Source organism: Hoplias malabaricus, chromosome 2 (assembly GCF_029633855.1).
Source record: "Hoplias malabaricus isolate fHopMal1 chromosome 2, fHopMal1.hap1, whole genome shotgun sequence".
Taxonomy (NCBI): Eukaryota; Metazoa; Chordata; class Actinopteri; order Characiformes; family Erythrinidae; genus Hoplias; species Hoplias malabaricus.
In genome coordinates this window covers 11,161,712-11,183,987 of record NC_089801.1, presented here as the reverse complement: position 1 = coordinate 11,183,987, position 22,276 = coordinate 11,161,712, and the positions used below count along the sequence as shown (strand labels likewise).

Sequence of the window (22,276 nt, the reverse complement as noted above, 5' to 3'; positions counted from 1 at the left end):
CAGTTCATTCAGTATTGTCAATATATAATACATTCAGATTATTCATCTCTGGGAACATACAATGGGAATAATACATAAAGTATATTTATTTTATGTTGTATTAAATATTTTAAATTTTATATACATTTTTATAGATTATATAAATTATAATAAATGTAAAATAAAACTATATAACTATATAGCGTATTTTGGAGGTTTATCAAAGATTACTAACTCTTACATTCCTCTTTTTCAGGAACAGGTTACCTGACTACTGGATCTAAAATCTAAAAAAAAAAATGCTGATAGTGTCTGGAGGCATTAAAGGCATACACAGATTTATGGATGGTTCTTTGGCTTAATGCATGACAGCCATTCAGTTTGTTAAACTACATTGCGGTGATTTTCTTTTACTTCATTATATTGAGAATAAACTTTTTATCCAGTGTCTGGTGTTTGTTGTTAATATTTTGGCATTGTGTTTCGCTTGTTTCAGATTTGTTTCTGAGTTGTTCTATATATATACATGGTCAGCTACAGCATGAGGTGCAGTCATAACAGATTGAAATTACACTGGCAATGCAGTGTTAGAAATGGAAAATACAAACACTTTTTTTCCATCTTATTAATTGGATTCTGTCTCATATAAAGTCATTAAATCTGTACTGTGAGTGTTGTTGGTCTAGTGAATAAAGCCACAGTTCTCTGTATTATATTATATTCTAGCTAGCACTTGGGACATTCTGTCTGTGCATCTGTCCATGTATCCATATAACATTCCCCAATATCTGTCTGTCTGTCTTTCTATCTATCTATCTATCTATCTATCTATCTATCTATCTATGTAGATAGATAGATAGATAAAGGTAGTAAATGTCCAGGACTAGTACACAAAATGAATAGCATATTATAAAAATAGTGTCATATGAAATATGGTCAAGTCAGACTAACTGCAAAATATAACCTGAATCATTTGCACTTGGGGTCAGCAGAAGACACCGATGTCTGCAGTTCCCTGCTGTATTATCATCATAATCATAACTGCCCTGATATTACACACGCTGCGTCTGGCTTCAGGTCATTTGCTAAATTACAATGCTCACCTGTGCGTGAGGTCATCACTTAGCTGGGATGTGGGAGGCTATTGGCCAACAACCTGAAACTGGGACTGAATAAAAACTCGGGCACTCTCACTGACTTTCACCCACCATCGTTCATCACAGCTACTGAGGTGAGAAAGAGAATATCACTAACTTCTTTTATTTAACAGAAAAGTTGCTGTATGCACAATTTAATGTATCTCATATGGTTGTTTGAAATGTGTTCAATTTTCCAGGATCTCATCTTCTCTGCAGTTGGCAGCTGACATCTACAGACATGTGGAGCTCCATTCTCTGCCTTTCCTTCATCTCAGTGGTGTCTGCTGCTCCGGTACATGAAAATTTTATTTTATATTAACATTTACATTTACGTGCATCAAAAAGTTAAGGCAGCATCTAGCAACGTTTACACTGTAATAGGAAACATGCACACAGAATCATTATTTAAAAGTAAAAAATGTGGACATGGATATGGCCAGATTGGTCTGGGTACAAGGTTTCAGGTAAATAATAAAGACAAAACCTCCAAATGTAGGCAATATGATATATTATCATTTTAACCACTTAAATTTAAGGCTATTTATCTTTAGGATCATGTAGTAACTTTTGTGAAACTAATATGTAATGCAGTCTGTACTCAGAACATATACAACTTTATTGCTAAAATACTTACAATTTGTAAAAGTAATATAAGAAATGTATGCAGGTTTCACCATACCTCAACTACTTGCCACACTATGGGAACCCATCATTCCCCTCTGCTCAGGTAAGTATATATATATGTGTGTGTGTGTGTGTGTGTATTTAAGGATGAGACAATGTTTTAAATGTTTTAGGTTTAAATATAGGTTTACAAATAGAGAGTTGGAATATTTTAAGTCAAGCAACCATGTGGTTCCTTTGGTCTGAATCTCCTAGTGCTGTGAATAAATCTAAAAGTATATAGGAAAAACACACATAAGTGTAGAGTGGTCAAGTTTAACTTCTTCTATCTTCCACTGGATATCCAGCCTGCTTTCAACGCTCCAGTCAGCATGGAGATTGTAAGTCCTATTTACTGTCATTCAATGTTATGTCACTCATATGCGTTTACCTCATTCTTTCTCCCTGGAGGCTGATTTTCCTGTATGACTTTCTTTTCATATTTTTAGCTGCTTCCTCCACGATTCTCTGGAAGTCCAGTAGGGGGCCCTGGCGCTGGACCAGTGAGATATTTTTTCTCCATATGTTGACAGTGCAATTCTTTTTCCAGCATGCATACAGTACACAGTGGGGAACCATGACAGAGCAAATCTAGACTATAAATCTCAGAACTTTGTCACAAATTATAAAGTGAACACGACTGTGGAATTCTAGAAGTTTGTCAGAACCATTACCAGTTATATAGTGGCTCCCTCAATAAACCTTTGCATAGAGCAGCTACCTTAGATTAAGAATCATATCTATAGACATCTATCTACAAATTTCAGAAGGCCTACGGTGATATTTTTGCTGATAAAATTTATACTACCCTTTGGAACACAAAATGTAATTGGGTGATTCCACTGTCACTTCCTAATTATGAGGTAAATCTGATATTTCAGGCCTTCAGTTCAGCTCCTAAGTTTTAAAATATTAAGAGACTGCTTGGCTGTATTTGTATATTTATAATGGTAAAAAAATCAGAACAGGCGAATTTCCCCTCCAGTGGTTACAGGTTCTGTTTGTTCCCCCACATTTGTAGGCTTTTCCAACACAAGGCTTCATCAAATACTCTCTCCCCAAGGCTCCAGGCAGAAAGAGTGTGGAAATTGTAAGTAAACACTTAAAACTTTTTTGTATTAATACATATGCTGCATACATTTATTAATAATTTTCATGAACATATAGCAGAAATGTAGTTTGGATTTGAACTGAACAATTTTAGACTTAAATGCAGTTACATCTCTCTGTACTGTGTGAAATTAGCCATTCCCATGTTAGCAGCTAGCAGCTAGCAAATAGTGACTAGCAATGTAAAATGAGGAATTTCCATGAATGTTATTATTACTTTTAACGTCACTGCTGTTTTACTGAACCATAAGTCAACAGTGAGCTATGATATTTAATTATATACTGTAAATTACTGCCAGAGCAACTTCAATATGTCCATTTAAAACATCCCCAGGCTAGTGTATTATTATAGTTAATTAGAGGGATAAAAGCTAGTCATGTCTTTCTAAAACTGGCTTACAGTAGGTCCCTCACTAACTGCCTGTTTTATTTTCTTCATTCAAGTTCTACCCCTATGACTTCACAAAGGTAATACTTTTCTTTTATATGTTGGACTTAATTTGACACCAAAGGTGTTCTTTTTTCATGAGTAGCAATTTAACTATAAAAAAGCAGTTACCCTCACGCTCACAAATTCACACAAACACAGAGAATCCAAAAGGTCTAGAAGGGTTCCAGAAAGAGAAAATGAATGTAATCAAAAGAATACTAATATGAAACTTGGTTTAAATCTGAAGTATCGAGTTAATTCATTGTATAATAATATACAATATCAAATACTAATTACATTTTCAGTACCATAAAAAAATGTATACAGTATTATTATTAATTTTATGGTCAAGCTATTTTGGTCATTCACACATTGATTTATTAGTAACAAAGTGTGAATATTTCATAGAAAAAGAAACAGAAACCTCAAATAACTGAATAAATAAATAAATAAATCTAAACAATGTTTTCAGTGTTAAATATGTTGCTTTTTCAGAGTAACAAAAGTAAAAGTTTTTACACTGCTATGTTATAGTAACACTATATGTTGTATTTTGGATACTGTGGGATCTCTTACCACAAACTTTGAGTATAGTGAAGAGAAGAGAGGAACTGGTGATGTCATTGCTCCCATGAACCAACGCCCTTTTTTTCTTGTGGTCACAGTTCTTGCTTGAGTTGTTTGGGAATCATGTGTTGTATTTGTGCTATACTGTATAACACATGTTTTCCCTTTCATAATAGCAGGTGGTGCCACCTCATCCCTATATGCCACAAATGCCTGCACTCCCAGGGGTAAGTTACATGTTCTTACATTTCACACTTTAAAACTTTTAGCTGGCCAGTGAATTATTTGACATTTTGAGTTTCTTTCCACAGATCGTAAGCTTCGACAGCCCACAACAAACTGTCCCCCAGCAGCAGCACCCTAGAGTGAGAACGCCATATTTTAATATGAAGTAAGGATGCTATATTTTATATGAAACAAATGGATATAATATCTTATTGCTGCTCTCTCTCTCTCTCTCTCTCTCTCTCTCTCTCTCTCTCTCTCTCTCTCTCTCTCTCTCTCTCTCTCTCTCTACCAGGCTATGAATCCTATGAATCCTAATGAGGCTCATCCACAAATTATGCATGACCAGCCACTCCAGACAGGCCAGGTATGTGAATGTTGCTCTGATAAAAGTAAGTTGTTTTGTGGACTCTTAGATGGAGGTAGAATGTTGTCAGTCAATATTGTCAGTATTGGCTGTCACCCAAATTCCAAAAGAACATCAAAAACATTCATACTCATTAGCATTCCCTTCCCTTGCTCTTTTAAAATTCCACAAAGAAAGTATAAATTTAATCATATTTTGCATTCACATGTAGAATTACATTTGTATTTTGGTATTGGAGATATATGATAAATGCATTTTAAAGCGTAGGGCTAAATAAAGAGTTCAAATTCATATGTCATTCAAATCCAAAAATATGAAAAATTTATATCTGATATTTGTCTTCATTTAGACCCCTACACACGCATAATGACTGAAGGTAAGTTTCTGTTTTTTATACATTTTCAATTGATTACTGTCAATGTGTGATACATTTAATTATAAGATTAGAACATTTAAAATGATGTGATAAATGACCTCACGGGTCATCATTCATTAGGCTAGGGGACACCTGCATAAGCCTTTCATAATAAGTGACATAAAGCTATAAAGCCATCTGCAAGGGCCTTTTTTTGCAACATCTTTAACAGTTTCTAGTCTTGAAATCAACCACAGCAACTATTATGACAACTGACACTTCATGGAGAAATCAGTTATTTTTATTTTACAACCAAAACAATCTCTCAAACCAGGTTTCAGGCTGAAATGTAGTCCCTGAATGAGCCAGCTTATGGTCCACAGATGTAAAACAGGTTTACTACTCAACCTCTGACATCTCAAGGCCTATAGCTGTCAGTATAATGGCTGTTTTATTATGTGAAGAAAAATCATTGGAGAAATGACTGGTTGCTCCCATGTAGCTTTGTGAACAATGACATACAGTAAAATCTTACCCTGTTATTTATATATATTCATGTTATACATTTTGATATAATATATATTTTTTTCTTTTTTTCAGAAATTATTCCCATCTTCTCACTGAAGGTCCAAGGGTCATTGATGTCATCAAACAGTGCATGGATCTGTTTTCCTTAATATCCAATGACAGTTAGACTTAGTATGCTGCCTTAAATGAAGGAAGCTGTTTAAATAATGCTAGTTCTGTAGAGTGGCTTGTTTTCTTATGGGTCTGAATTCAAATTGCCCACTCTCTCGTAGTCTGAAAAGAGAAAAGGCACACCAAAAGTGATTAAAGTACACAGTTATTTTATTTACAGTGGAATCTGGATGTTGAATATGAATGGCAGTACTCCTCAAAAGTTCAATGTGAATATTGTTTGACTAAAATAAATTTAACTAGAAGCTTACTATCTTGGTTTTGTCTTCTCCTTATAATTACTGCACTGAACAATGAAAACATTGTGTTGGGATATTATACTTTATGTTGAAATTACAGTTGTACATTTTGGGTAAAGAAAAGGGTTTGGTTCTAGGTGCAAATACAGGAAGAGAAAATAGTGTATTCCAATTCATTATTTTATTGTCTTCCATATGAGTATCTACTATACTGTCCAAAAATGAGAGACCAATCTTTATTTGTATACAACTTATATAACTTATAGTTAAAACAGCTGTTAAGTATTACTCATTACCTTTTTAGCAGAAATTAACAAGAATATATATATATTCTTCAATATATGTAGTTAACTTCAAAGGCTATAATATAAAAATGCAGTATTCAGTATTTATTATGACACTACCATTATACTGACATCTACTGTCCTGGATGTGAAAATGATTCTTTACTAAACCTCTTTTTTAAATGGCTACTCTATGTTGGGGACCTGCTCTTAAGAGAGCTGGTTAATTCAGCGACTACAAAGCAGTTTGATTCTTTATAACTTCTGAGTTGGACTTGAAATAATATGTAAAAAAGCAGTTCTACCCACTGTTTCTCTTAAAAATTATGCCTATTGCAGACACACTCCAGAAATTTTGTATTTAGCCATACGGTTGGTCAATCCTTAGCCTTTGATGAATAGACACTTACAATCTGCCACCATCGTATCAAAAGATTCTGATTATAGAATTAAAGATTAGTGCTAATAACTCTGCTTCAAAGAGGGTCTCCAATCACCACAGTTTAATCCTGTGTTGAGATTAACTTTGGGAAAATTGTGGAGATTGTAACTATAGCCTTGAGAAGACCTTAAAGGGGACATATGGAGAACATGTCATAAAACAAGTCTGTCTAATTTTGTACTGCTTCTTACATAGAGTGCAGGCCCATCAGGAGTCCATGCCTTTTCATTTTAGTCTCCAATCTACTCCCATTGCTTGTTTGGATGAAATAAAGCTTTAACGGCAAATGGTACATTATTAAGGTAGTACATTTGTCTGCCATAAGATCACAACCACCTCCTTGTTTATACACTTACTCTCCATTCTCCCAGATCCATTAAACATACAGAAGCACTAATTATACTGAAGACTGTAGTCCATATTGTACTCTACATTATGTTTTAACCCACTTACACCCTGTTCTTCAAATTGTGAGGAACACCACAGACCACCACAAAGCAGGTATGATTTGGTTGGTGTATCATTCACAGTGCTGCATTGTCACGGACACAGTCATAGTGTGTTTGTGTGTGTTTTGCTGGTGCAAGTGGATCAGACACAGCAGTGTTTCTGAAGTTTTAAAACCCTCCAGTGTCACTGTTGCCCTGAGAATAGTCCACCAATCAAAATAACAACTATAATATACCACTATAAACCACAAATAATACCTGCTTTGTGGTGGTCCCGTGGACTTCCATGCCTTTGAAGAACAGGGGTGGAGCAGAGGGATAACTAACTATAAAACTATGCACATATACAGCCAGTGGACAATGAATGTAGGAACATGGAGATTTACAAACATAGTTCTATAAAATAATGGTCTATATAAGGCTTCCACATTTCTGTGGCCTTATTTGCAGCTTTGTTCAAGGATATTAAAATATACTCATCCATTTTTCTTGACTTCATAATCTTTAATATGTGCAATGAGGCTTGGTGACATATGTTACTGTAAAAAGACCCATTTTATCAGACAGTAGATCAGCAGACAAAGCAGCAGTGTCTCAGAATGAAAATTAAACATGCCCTACAGCTTCAGACTGATCGATCCCCAAAAGGAGCCAAGCCCTGAGGAGCAGAAATTAAACCCTTTAACTTGTCAGTGTAACCACAACAGTGGAAAACCAATGATTTATCACAATGTCTAGCTCCCGACAAATCTACAAGTCAAGAGATTACAGTCATCTGGTTCTTGAAGTTTGAGCCTTGACACCTCTATTGAAATCTTTGTTATAATCAGTTTTAAGCAGTTTTCCCTTGTAATGTAAAAGGCAATCCCCAAAACCACTTTCAAGCAAAGAGGCTGCATTTTCCAAAAGACATATCAAGCACAGACAAATTTCCCCTCGTCTCCAGTCTCCAGATTCATCTCAAGTGGTTAGACACAGCGTTCCGTATTTTACCCCTTCGTCTTATTTTAAGAACTGCACACAAAGCACAATTTCAAAGTGTATAATTATACATAATAGGCCATTATCAATTCTGACTCTTTTTGAAGTGCACTATCCTCTGATTGGCTCTTTCCAGTGCTTCTAGACTATATATTCCATCTGTGACGAGCAGTGCTAAACTCTTTCTCCAAGAGACTCTACAAATGTAAGTACAAGCTCCTATCATTGTTGGTTTTACCAGTTTGTGACCAATATATTTGTATTTAGCCAGAAACTTAGAAGCTGAAATCACTGCTGCTAATGGGTGCAAACCTCTAGTGGCTAGCTGGGAATATGCTAAAATAGGTTAGTGAGACTATACTGTTAACTGAGAGGCTTAAAGTAGTCAAAGTGTTGTCCTAACATGAATTAAAGAATGTTTTTCACAGTACATGTTGTTGCAAATGAATTGAATTGAAATGGTAGGATTTTGTTTTAGTGCAATGCTCATATGGCTATGTAAATTTTTTATAGGGTCTCGTAATGCATTACAAACTCTGTCAGAACTTAATAACTGATTTATGCCATTTGTTATGAAAGTATTCTAAATATGCAAATCTGCCCTTAATTTAATAAAGGGGAAAAATATATATATATATATATATATATATATATATATATATGTGTGTGTGTGTGTGTGTGTGTGTGTATGTTACAAAAATGAAAAAAAAAAATTAAACAAACTGTCATAACTAGATTATTTATAGCTTTATGAACATTGTCTTACATTGTCATCATGTTGAGTGGGCATTTCTGCATCATTTTCAAGGCTCAAAATGCAAGCTGTGGTGTTCTTGATGTGTTTGGTGGGCTACACCCTAGCCGCCCCAGTAAGTCATTCATTATATATTCATTATCTCAAATAAAAAAGAATGTGCAGATGGCTCTACATAAGTATATATATACATTTTCTTTTAAATTTTGCCTCATCACATATTTCATTCTCTTTTTTAGGTACCTGAAAGTGGCAGCCAGGAGGTAAATCTGATCCCATTCTCATGTCAAAATTAGACATATAGCCTACTGTACATTACCATTAATTCTGTTTTAACTGTTTATGTCCTGGGTTTCGCTGGTGTGGCAGCAGAGAGCGGCCCATGCTCACACTGCCCTGCAGCTGATGGAGCTGTACCGAATGTATGGCCACCTGGTCAGTAGAACTGCCAGTATTTTGGCTGGTAGAATGTTCAGTCTAATAGCTTCATTACTGATTGTTGTCCACAAAAATACTAAAGCAGATTTAATAATCCATTTCTATCCCAACACCTCTCCCCAACCCCCACCTTTTTTTACAGGGCCTTGCAGCCCCTGCTCCAGTCCAGGTGCCTTCTATTTTTTTTTTTATTCTGTCAATATACAACAATCAGCCATAACATTTAAACTGTTCTCAGTTTTGTAAACTTTTTCATGTAAATTTGCTCCACTGACCATGAAGGTGCTCTTTGTAATTCTAGAATTACAGATTGTCGTCAATCTGTTGCTCTGTATATTTAGTCAGCACACTTTCACCTTGTTCTTGGTCAGCAGCACTACAATACCATCAAAGAGCAGGTATGATATGGGTGGTGGATCATTCTTAGTGCTGCATTGACACTGACATGTTGGTACTGTGTTAGTATGTGGTAAAAGTTAGTGTCACTGCAGCACTGGTCCACCACCCTAAATCATACCTGCTCTGTGGTTGTCAAATTGTCCCTTGAAGAACAGAGTAAATGAGGATAAAGTATGTAGGGCAGCAGATGGACTACAGTCTGTAATAAAGCTGATAAAATGGACACTGTTTATACAACAATGGAGATTATTTTTTATGTTATGGCTACTAGGTGTATATTATATGTAATTGTTGTTATCATGGTGTTACTTCCTATGAATCCTGCATTCATAATCTTTTATAATAGATGGAACCTTATAATAATTACTATACGACTGTATAGTTTCTTATAAGTAGTTACAGTTACATGTAGACTGCTTTATAAAATCAGTTTTAATGACACAGTATAACATCTTTTCATAAAAACAATGAAAACATTTTAAGGCTGTGTTATTATTATTATTTGTATTATTATATTATTATTAAAGATTTGATCTTATGACCAGCATCAGTGTACATAAGGTAGGCTTAACAGTTAAATGGGTCTACCTTGTGCAGGCCCTCTAAAATGTCCTCCTACTCTTAAAGAACTAAGGAACCAAAGAGATCAAAGATGCCATCACGGCTGTTTGAAGTATGAGGGGCGGTGAGGCTCAAACAGATTTCTCATAAAGTATCTACACATTGTGGGATCAGTGAGAAAGGCCTGAAAGGACCACTAAAAGATCTAAAAAAACATTTCTTGTCTTTCTTCCAGAACCAAGCTCAGGCCCAGACCCAACCACAGCAAGCACAAGCTCCACACCAGGTAACCTAATGCAATGGATGGGCAAGATTTACTCTATGTTACATAAGAACAAACCACTGTAAAAATGAATCAAGACATGAAATGTGAAGTCATGTCCAACAATCAGTGATCATAGTGAATATACAGATCAATACGATGTGTAATATAGTTTTGTAATTGAGCTCCTGGTCAAATGGGGGCAGTCATAGCCTAAATATTAGTGAAGTGTGTTTAGGACAGACATGTTGCCTGTTTGATCCCATTTACTGGCAGGATAAAAAAACACCATGCCTTACCAGTATGAGACTCTTAACATTTCCTTTTTTTTATTTGAACATAGCTCAGTTGTGAGAGTGTCAAATGCATGTCCACACAAACTGTAAGACTACAAAAAGTACCAAAAAATGGGTATTCACATATGTTTATATAATCAAATAGAACGGTAATCCTTATTGACCTATATATTAATGACTTCCAGGGTTTCTTGATCAACTACCCAGTGGTGCCCCCTAAAGAAGATGGTTCTGATGAGGAAGAGCAGGTGAGAGCTTCACCGTGACCAATGGTCATCAACTTTCTTCTTGGAACTCTACCGTCTTGGAGTTTGGTTTCAAGCATTATATACAACATATGATTTTCATCCTCTTCAATAGCATGCAACTTTGGTTCAAGGGTAAACATACAGAATAACAGATCTCCAAGGAAACCACAGAGCAACTCATTTCCACCATATTAGAAAGTAATGTTGCCTTGTGAATAATGACATAAGCTGTTAATAAACCCTTATGCCTTTATTATGAATCCGCTACCTTCAAATAAAGATTGTAGAACCAGCTGACACTGTCTTTTGAATGAATTTTTAATTTTGAGTAAAATTCTCTTACACCTTGTTATTGTATCCCAGCCCCAATTGGCTCCTTTCTACCCATATGTTGGTCACCAATTTGCACCTGGAGCCCCCGCTGTACCTCTGGCCCGCGCAGCCCCCCTAAACTCAGACGAGGCAGAGGAAGAAGCAGAAGAAGCTGAAGAAGAAGAAGGAGCCGAAGCAGCTGAAGGAGCAGAGGCAGAGGAACCGGAACCAACTGCTGAGGCAGGGCCTGAAACCCCTACTGCTGACCCTACCCCCGAGGTTGACGCTGTCACGGTTGACCCTCCAGTCACTGTTGACCCCTCAGTAGCTGTAGAGGCAGGCACTGAGGTTCCTGTTTCTGCTGCTGACCCTTCCATCGTCCCCCAGGTGGCAGAAGTTGCCGTGGAGCTTGACAACAACCTAGTAGAACCGGATGCAAATGTAGTGTTAGACTCTACAGTCTCAACTCTGCTATAGGTCAAGAGACCTTGGCTCCACCCCCTCCCTCAGCATATTCAACCAATCTGCCACACCACTGCTGCCAAACCTTAACATAATTGCACAGGGGGCAGGGTTAGTCTTTTGAAAGTACTTATGTGATTGGCTAGAACTTGAATATACTCCTTCTTGCAAACTAATGTTGATGTTTTACAAGTTTGTCTATGGATGGATCGCACATTATATCTACCATTACATCTCTGACAACATTCATACGTCATGAGAATATATTACCTCTGCATACTTTGTTTACATAAGTTCACATAAAGATCTACAGCTTTTATGTGATGATAGCACTGTAAGGCTGTAGCCTCTCAATATTGTTGCCCCCCACTTGTCAGAACAAATTTGCACCTCTGAGTACACTGGTATGGTGGGGTTGAAGAAAATAGTTTCTTGGCCGAAGGTTCATTTGTGTGAGCTTCAATGTGAGAACTGAACCTCTGCGTCTGCGCAGTAGCCTCAAGATTGGTTATTCAGTAATTTCTATGTATGATTTTCCTCCCTTGTTTTTCTTGAATAAAATATCTGTCTTCATCCTGCAATTAGTGGCCTCCTTAATTACAACCAGTGCTTTTTAGATTGTGGTGATCATGTTTAGTGACCAAACTCAGAGTTCTATTATTATCTTGTCTAAACGTATTATTATCTTATCTAAACACATTTGATCTAAAGGAAACCCTTTAGCCGCTATTAACCATGTCACTGCCTTTGCCTACACTTTACATTATATTTGCCATAGAAAACATAAAATAAGTGGAATTTTCTGGAGCAGCTGCACACAACCATATTCATTATGCTCAATGATAAGCATTGGTCAGATGGGTAAAAATCCAATCAGCATTGGAGTGTGGAGCATGTCTGTTGTGTTAAACACCACCAAGTACTTTTGTAGTAAGTTGGAGTGCTGTTTGTGAGCCAGAAGTTAAAATCTAAAGTAATCTACAATCCATATCTGACCTCGCTGATGTTAATGTAGCTACTGGCTACAGTCAATCACAAATTTGAACAAAATACAATCACTAATTTGAACAAAACAACACAGGCCTCACAACTACATTAACCTTCTGATTGACTTTCACAGAAGCTGTAGAGTAGCTGTAGCTGTTAGCGAGTGAGACGGCTTGCTATAATAGGATCAGAGAGAGATCTGGAGCAGAGTGCTGACACAACAACTGCCTCTCTGTTGGAGTACATCCTCAACTACTCTGATAGAGAGAACAAATTCAGTAGAACATTACTGACAAATCATGGAAAGAAAAACTGTTAGCAAAGCTTGTGCCACTAATGATTTATCACAATGATGCTAGTGTTCTTGATCCCCTAAAACTCTACAATATGTTTATGATTTAACATATATTAACTGTAACACAAAAAATTATATTCAGTCTAAAATACCTTATATCCATTTATATTCATTTCTGAAGGGACTATGCTATCAAAGATGTCAGTAAATAAAGTTGTTAATTGGATAATGAACCTATACACATCAGAGGAAAATTATGACATTTGCACTATTCTTCAAATATCTGCTTGTATATTATATTTTTGGGAAGAGTATGCTATAATGATTAGCTGCCCACAAATGCAGAAAAGAGATGCATTTGCTAATGGAACCGTATCCTTTAATGGATAATATGGATTAAATATGAATGTTTATTACTGGGACTGAATTAATGAAGTCATGAAAGTTCTCTGTTAAATTATATTCAGAGCATGCTAACAAATTTAGCAACTCAAAATATCTAGGGATGGTACATTTTCAAGTTAGTTGCCTATGGATAAATTAGATTTAAAGATTAATATACCATGAAAAAAGTTGAATAAGGAAAGTAAAATCATGAAATGCTACTTTCAAACAATCTATTTACATAATCACTGTAAAGACAATGCTAAAATGCTTAGCACTATATAACATATATTTTATTATATTATATCGAATTGTATGAAGTGGTTACAGAATATAAATTAATTTATATCAAGTATAATATTATTAAATATTTAGTTTTGTAAAGAGCATGCTTTTTTGACATAAAAATCAAGACTGAATTAAAAACTAGGTAATATTCTTTTTTTATATAAAAATAATTGATGGAATATAATCTCACGATTTACTAAAGAAATTCTAAAAACATTAGTTCCATCCTTAATAGAATATGCTAACATGTTTAGCCCCCACACTGTGTTAGGAGGGAGGGGTTAACTGACATTGCTGCTACCATTTCATCCTCTTATTAGTCACCAATCCTTTTCAGAGTCAGTGCCAGGGAACACTGGAATGGAGTAACATTATTAACATTCTCTGCTTTTTCCACATTTTCCACCTACTTTATTATACCACCTTCAATCAGAGTGGACTACAATGAACACATGAATCCTGATGCTTCTGGGTGTTTGAAGAATTTATTTCTAAAATAACAAGATTTGGTAAGTTTAATTAGCCTAGTCAGTTGTCTAAAAACTATGTCTAATATTTAATGTTTTTTTTCCCCATGAATGCAAACCTCAGTTCCAAAACAGATAGAAAATATGCAGATAAAACAGCAGTGATCAGTACATTTTATGTATATATATATATCCAGGGCGTATTCCCGCCTTGCGCCCAATGATTCCAGGGAGGCTCTGGATCCACTGCGACCCTGAACTGGATAAGCGGTTACAGATAATGAATGAATGAATATATATATATTCTCAAACTATTTTCAAATTTGGGCCTGCAAATGTTTTTGACAAGAGCATGTTTTATCTTTCCCTGTAACAGCAGATAATGTGATAATATGAGCATTTCAAATGCTGTCTCAGGTTTTTTGGGACTGAAGTTTGTCATTTCCTAAAACAGATAGGGAACTATGATGATTGTCAATGGTTCAACACTTACTGTGCCTCCACAAATGGATCCAGAATTAGGAGGACACTCAGGAGATGATGAAAATGAAGACCATCGTCCACCTCCAAGTCCAAGACGCCTTTTCAACGTAAACAACAACAACAATAATGAAGAGTAAGCACATATATCCTACACTGAGTTTTGTAACCCGTACATTTTTTATGTTAACACTTTATTGTATGGCAGAATTTATGACTTACTGACCCCTACATAAGTCAGTCATTACTGACCAATTGTCAAACTTAAATTAATATTTTTAAAGGTTATTCCAATGGGTTTTTTTAAGTCAGATGGACATTATTATTATTATTACTTTTTTGATAAAGTGTCATAGTACATTATTATAGCTGACCCATGGCTTATTTTTGCTTATTTTATATCACAGTGGCATAATGCTAGCTTTATGTCACAGCTTAAATCTTTAAAATGGCAAAGCTGTAACAGCCCAGACTGGTGTTGGTTAATTTGCTAGGCCACTTCCAGCCACCCGGAAGAAAGCTACTGCAATACGATGTGATATCACTTGTCCAAGATGTTATGTTAACTTGACGCCAAAGTTGGAGAATTCAACTTTGATGGCAAATTAAAACCATTGGGGTCCTAACATTTAGTAGTTTATACATGTTTCTGTAAGTCTGTGTCAGTGAATGGCTTATATGGGTGTCATGTAGCCTTATGCCCAAATCCCTAAATATTACATAATTATTAATATATAAACATATTTACTGTGTATTGAACATTTAAGGGAGGAAAAGAAGAAAGAAACAGAGGAGAAGAGCGAGAAGAAGGAGAAAAAGGAGTGAGAATATATCAGTTTACTGCATATATACCTTTGAGGCATTTAGATGAACGCATATATTCAATTTTAATGATTCCTTCGCTGCCCATCAGAAAAAAGGAAAAGAAAGAGAAGAAGAAGAAAAAGGAAGAAAAGGAACAGGAGAATGAAAAAGAGAAGGAGAAAGAAAAGGAAAGGGAGAAAGAGAAGGAGAAAGAAAAGGAAAAGGAGAAGGAGAAGGAGAAGGAAAAGGAGAAAGAGAAAGAGAAGGAGAAAGAAAAAAACAAGGACAAAGACAAAAAGGAAGGGTAGGTGTCAGCCTTTGCAAATTTCAACCAATGGTTTTCTCACTTCTGAAAGAGACATCACTATCAAAGATTTGTTTTCTTGACTCAAGGCCAAAGGAAGTGTTCGTGATTAACCCAGCGAGCAACCTGTATTACCAGTGGGTGCTTCTCATCACTCTTCCTGTCATGTACAATTGGACAATGATCATCGCAAGGTAAGGTTTTCATGGGGTGGGCCACTGCAGTGGAAAAAAAAATTGTCCTTACAAACGGCAGAATAGGAATCAACTCCCTGCTTAGGAAGGAACACCATGCTGCATTAATACGAGTCCTTATATACTCCTAACATTTGTTTTAGTATTAAGAAGGAGTAAATATTTTTATTGAACTAAAGGGGGCAAACTCCTGGTTGATGCCTTCATTTCAAAACAAAGTGTTTGGTGATTAAAGTTTTGAGCATAGATTTTTCTTAGCAGTGGAGTACTGGGAATACACTAAAAAAGTTAATATGAATAGGGATTCCAGACCTCTGAACACAAGTGTACATATTATACTATACAATCCAGAACAGTTGTAATGTGGAGCAAAACATGGGACAAGTTTTTTTTTTTTTGTATGTAGAGCCTGTTTTGAAGAATTGCAGCATAACTACCTGATGACATGGTTCTTCCTCGACTATCTCTGTGATTTGCTTTATGTAGCTGACATGGCCTTCAGGACAAGGACAGGTAAGGACTGACCTCTGATTGCCTTATGTATAAACCCCATTTCCAGAATAGTTGGGATAATTTCTAAAAATACAAAACAAGATCCTGTGATTTAATAATTCTATTGAATCCAGTGTTTACGTACACTCATCCAAAAGTTACATAGTACTCCCTTGTGTCTACAGAGAGGAATGGAACAAACATTGAAAGTTTACAATGTTTTATGACCTTCACTTATATTGGAATTTCTCTGGTTCCTCTGCGTGACTAAGAGAATATAAATATAAAATATATTATGCTTTTGTTTATGCTGGCAATAACTGCAGTGGGTAAAAGTTTTAAAGATTAGTTCAGCAATTTTTCTCAGACCTACATAATTCATATTAGTTCATATTAGCTTCAAAGAAGTTACTACACATTAATAGCATATATCAAATCTTTTTCATCTGTTTCTCAAAACATTGGTAATTAAACTCTCTAGTTTTATAACTTTTATGTCTTTCCAACAGGATACCTAGAGCAAGGCTTGCTCGTGAAAGATGAGAAGCGCCTTCTGAAGCACTACACAGACAGCCTTCAGTTCCGATTAGATGTCATCTCCATGCTACCCACTGATGTCCTCTACTTTGTCCTGGGACTGGACTACCCTGAGATCCGCATCAACAAGCTGCTTCGCCTTAACCGCATGTTTGAGTTTTTTGACCTTTCACAAACCATGACCAACTACCCCAACATCTTCCGAATCTGCACCTTAGTCATGTACATCATTATCATCATCCACTGGAATGCATGTCTCTACTTCTCCTTCTCCAAATCCATTGGGTTTGGCTCAGATCCCTGGGTGTACCCCTCACTTGACGAGCCTGAGTTTGGAGACCTCTTGAGAAAGTATTCTTTTAGTCTTTACTGGTCCACCCTAACTCTTACCACCATTGGGGAGACGCCCTCTCCTGAACTGGATTCAGAGTTTTTCTTCCATGTGATTGACTTTTTGGTTGGTGTATTGATATTTGCCACCATTGTGGGTAACATCGCCACCATGATCTCCAACATGAATGCAGCACAAGCCCAGTTCCAGGCTCGCATTGATAACATCAAGCAGTACATGCATGTACGCCACGTCAGCAAAGACTTGGAGAAGCGTGTCATCAAGTGGTTCGACTACTTATGGACCAACAAGAAAGCACAAGATGAGAGGGAAGTTCTGCGCTACCTTCCAGACAAGTTGCGAGCAGAAATCGGCATGAACGTGCATCTGGACACCCTGAAGAAGGTGCGAATCTTTGCGGATTGTGAGGCTGGTTTGCTGATTCAGTTGATTCTCAAGTTGCGTCCTCAAGTCTTCAGTCCCGGTGACTACATCTGCCGTAAAGGTGACATTGGACGAGAGATGTACATCATCAAGGAAGGAAAGTTGGCAGTGGTCGCTGATGATGGAGTTACACAGTTCTGTGTTCTAGGAGATGGCAGCTACTTTGGTGAGATCAGTATCCTGAACATCAAGGGCAGCAAAGCTGGAAACCGCAGGACAGCCAACATTCGCAGTATTGGGTATTCCGACCTCTTCTGTTTGACCAAAGATGATTTAATGGAAGCCTTGACTGAGTATCCTGAAGCCAAAACCATGCTGGAAGACAAAGGTCGGCAGATCCTTATGAAGGATGGTCTGATTGACCTGGACCCAGCCAATCTAAAGCCAGACCAGAAGGACCTGGAAGAGAGAGTAAACAGGATCTATTCCACCATGATGCTAATGCAGACCAAACTGAGAAAGCTGCTTGCGGACTATGACAAAACAGAGACAGACCTCAAACAACGCATTGCTCAAATAGAGCGGTATGCTGGGGAGGAAGTGGAGGAGGATGAGGAAGAGGAGGAAGCTGCAAAAGAAGAGGAGATGCCAGAAGGGACAGAAAAGCCAGAAGGGGAGGAAAAACCAGAGGGTGAGGAGAAGCCAGAGGGTGAGGAGAAGCCAGAGGGTGAGGAGAAGCCAGATGGCGAGGAGAAGCCAGAGAGCAAGGACAAATTTGAAGAGGAGAAGGATGCTGAGGATTAGAAGGAATATGTTATGATGAAGGAGAAACTGTGCAATAGAGTGGTTCTTACAAAATATGATCATGTTTACATGTTGGAACCCAATACAGAAAAGGACAGTCATAGAAACTGGGAAAAATGTTCATTCATCCAAAAATTCATCCACAGTTTTGTGATCTCCCTCAAGCACAATTGACTTAAATAAGAAATTAACTGTCAGGTCAGTTAGAGCAAGAAAATGGCCAATATCTGCTGGAATCTAGTCCTCAGTTCCCCTCCATGCTAATATTTTGAGTAGTACATGCAAAAGGCCACAAGACTGCAGCAGAGAGTCTTTAATGGGCAGTTAGGAACGTCTAATCAGTGTGAGGAGATGTCTTTAAATATAAGCGGAGCCGTGCTCAATTCATCCATCCATCCATCCATTATCTGTAACCGCTTATCCAATTTAGGGTCGCGGGGGGTCCAGAGCCTACCTGGAATCATCGGGCGCAAGGCGGGAATACACCCTGGAGGGGACGCCAGTCCTTCACAGGGCAACACACACATTCACTCACACACTTGCTCAATTCATTTCTACAGTATTTAGAAACTGAAAGCAGACTGCCATGTTCTGTAAGGACCCTGTTTTGAATGCACTCCTTGCTCTTTAACCTCTATATGAATATGTTACACATCTATCATTATTGATTATACAGTATACTGTATTACTGTATTTCTTGTGATGCCCTTCACTCACCAAGTAAATGATATGTATTAGTGTGTATAGTTAAATAAGATCAATCCAAGAGTTTTCTGCTGCTCACACATGGTTTAATTATTCACTATAAATGGTTACTTGGTAAATTGGAAATGTAATATATGATTTATTTATTTATTTTTATATTTAGCTTATTGGTTTTTTTAGACATGTTAATAAAAGTTCTATTACAATCTTAAGAATTGGTAATTGTTAATAGGTGCTGATTGACTTGTGTTACTTTAGTTATATATGCAGTGTCCCATTACAGAATATGAAGGTTTATTGAAATATATGAGGGACGTTTTATTCCTGACAGTCTGTTGTCTGAACACTGCTGTAGAAAACATATGAATCATCTAAATGCAAAATAGTTTCACTCGAACTTTGCATTTTGAATCTTTATGAAGGCTCAGGCTCCAGATGACTGGAACTGTAGGAAGAAAACCAATTCATTTAGATTTATTTTATGCTTTGTAAACAACCTCATTAAGATTTCGGGAATAATGTTTGTTTTCCAGAAAAGTAAAGAAAGAAAAGAAAAGAAAAGAAAAGAAAAGAAAAGAAAAGAAGTAAGAAGTACTTGAATGCTAATGAGGTCATTTTGGAGGCACATCCAAGAGCCTTAATGTGTTTCAAATTTAATACAGGCTTTTTCTCAGCATTGTGTTCATTTTATATAACTGTAGTCATACATTTGCATACATTGGTTTAAAGCCACGGAGACCAGGTGTTTTAGGAAGCTTTGGGAAATCCAACAGATAAAAAAATGATTTCAACCTTATAATCGCTTTCTGTAAAAATGACTGTATTAATTACTGTATTAACTAATATATTAGCGGTGAGTTACTGTAGTAGTTATTACACTGTCAACAGCCATAGCACCAAAGCTAAGCAGATATGGGCCTGGCCAGTTCTCTGACTGGGTGGGAGACTTCCTGTGAAAGTTTGTTTGGATGCAGGAAGAGGTGTTGTTGGGTCCAAAAACCTAGGTCCTGACTCTTTGGTTATAAAATACCACTGGGTGTTTCCAGCAAAAGAGTAGGGGTTTTACACAAATGTCCTCCTAATCAGCCTGATCTCCAAAAACTGGCTCAAACAAAACCCCTTTCCTTATCTCCAGTAAATAACACAAATGTGTGTGTATTCTGGTGTGGACAGTCTGCCGTTGCATTATCGTGGTGGGTGCTGGATATTTGCAATGGGCGAGGCATCTCCCTAATGTCCCCACATAAATGTAATACATGACATGAGTGTAACTATCTTGCATTCAATCTTTCAATTGCATAAACAATGACAAATGTGTATATTTGAATGAGAGGAATGGGTCATTGAAATGCAATGTTAACAATTTTAATTTAATACACTTAAATTACTGTTAAAATTAAATTACTTAAAGAGGAACTGATTGCAAATTTGGAACAGTGCTAACTGCATGAAAGTAAACATAACAAGCCTAAACAACTTGAGTTGCAAATGAGTTTCTGTGGAAATTCAAAAGTGAATTAAAAACATAGGCAAATGATATTTCAGCCTGGAACAAGCTACAGTCATTTTTTTCTCAAAATACTGTTCCACATTAAATATGTATCAAATTACATTAATTAAGGTTGAACTGGCTGCAAATTTGGCAGACTGATAACTGCATTAATGTAAATGCATACAGAGGGTGCTACAAAACAACCAGCTTGAGTTACAAATGAGTAGATGAGACAACAAAAAGTTTTGTACATGTTTCTATAACAGCAAGTGGCAAATTACTCACAATATCAACGAAATATTGTGCACTTAGTATAAAAGGCTGTGATTAATTGCGGAGATTTATATGCCACACTTTCAATTGGTTGAATTTCAGGGGTGCGCTGTGTGAGTATAATTAGCAAACACATTTCCTTAATGTGTAGACCTTTGGTGATTTGCTGTGTTAATGTGACTCTCCTGCTGATTTTCTCCTGAATGTGTGGATGGTCCTTTAGCTGTGTTTGTTTTTGGATGCACTATTCATAATTAATTTACAGGCCTGATTAGGATATTCATCTCACTAATGAATAAAGTCTGAGTAAAGTTCTCTAGCTTACTGTGCATGCTTTCCACACTTCTCAAAGAAGGTAGGATAATGAAGCTGATGCTGTTGGGGAAATTCTGGTTTTTTGCTTTGGTTATGTGCACATTTTTATTTATCAGTCATACACTATATGCTACGTGTGCTTTTTTCTTTTACTGATGCAGCTTGATTACATGTTTCAAGGTTTAATGATTTTTTTTTTGATGGTTTGTGAATAGGCTTGATCAATTTCCAGTTGGATTCTAAAGCCAACTTGATTATGGCTCTAATAAAAAATGCGGACTACAGGCTGCATTTAGCGTCAGCAAAGTGATGCCATTTCATTTTACAGTGTTCCTCACTGTGTGCCTCCGTGAAATTGCTGAGAGCAAAATTAAAGTTTCTGATGCTGAAAACACCAACAGAATATTAATTCATTCTGTGTTTTGAGTCTTTACACAAAATAGAATACATGATTAACAGCCCCAAATTCCCTGTTTCAACAATTTGCTTTGAAGAGAACTAATATAAATGGAAGGCATGAACTCAGTGAAATAAGATCAGACATCAAAATAACACAAACAAACTGATAATATGGGACCAAATCATGTCCTGTAAACATTGGACATTACATAAAAACAAATTGCCAGTGCACTCCTGAGGAACGTATTAGTCTAAGTGCTGACCCTGGGGTTCAGAGATTGAGATGGAGAGTGACGCCACAGAGGTCTTAAAAATCCAGACCTTGGATCCACGTTCCAGGCTGGAATTCTGAAATGGCCAGTCAGTATGGCACTTTAGCTCCCACTGCTATTGCACCTGAGTGTTCATTTTAAAATCCCAGCCTGGAACCTGGGACCCAGGTCTGGATTTGAAGACCTTAGATCTAAGAGATTATAATGTTCCAGATGGTGTTCTCCTGTGAATGAACTGTGATGAACTGCCATGGGACACAGCATTGGCTGCAGTTTAAAAAGCATATGGTGGTGGTATTTCATAAGAATCATTTGATCGCACTGTGTGACAGGAAGACGTTCATGGCCAGGTCAAAAGTATGGGGACACACACTTATAAACTGTTTTTTTCTAAAATCAAGGGTATCC

General features: G+C 36.8%; 1 protein-coding gene and 1 long non-coding RNA gene across 2 annotated transcripts; both read left to right on the top strand.

Moving 5' to 3' along the window:
- Window positions 1-2,353: 2,353 nt before the first annotated feature.
- Window positions 2,354-5,727, top strand: LOC136673238 (uncharacterized). Its single transcript, XR_010795912.1, has 8 exons — window positions 2,354-2,644; window positions 2,803-2,871; window positions 3,336-3,359; window positions 4,065-4,115; window positions 4,200-4,253; window positions 4,409-4,480; window positions 4,830-4,856; window positions 5,436-5,727. It is a non-coding gene; the product is annotated as an uncharacterized lncRNA (long non-coding RNA).
- Window positions 5,728-14,546: 8,819 nt separating this feature from the next.
- On the top strand, window positions 14,547-18,412 carry cnga1a (cyclic nucleotide gated channel subunit alpha 1a). The gene is made up of 6 exons (XM_066652443.1): window positions 14,547-14,698; window positions 15,330-15,383; window positions 15,476-15,670; window positions 15,760-15,864; window positions 16,271-16,377; window positions 16,866-18,412. The coding sequence occupies exons 1-6, from the start codon at window positions 14,547-14,549 to the stop codon at window positions 18,410-18,412; spliced, it is 2,160 nt and encodes a 719-aa protein (XP_066508540.1).
- The last annotated feature ends 3,864 nt before the right edge of the window (window positions 18,413-22,276 follow it).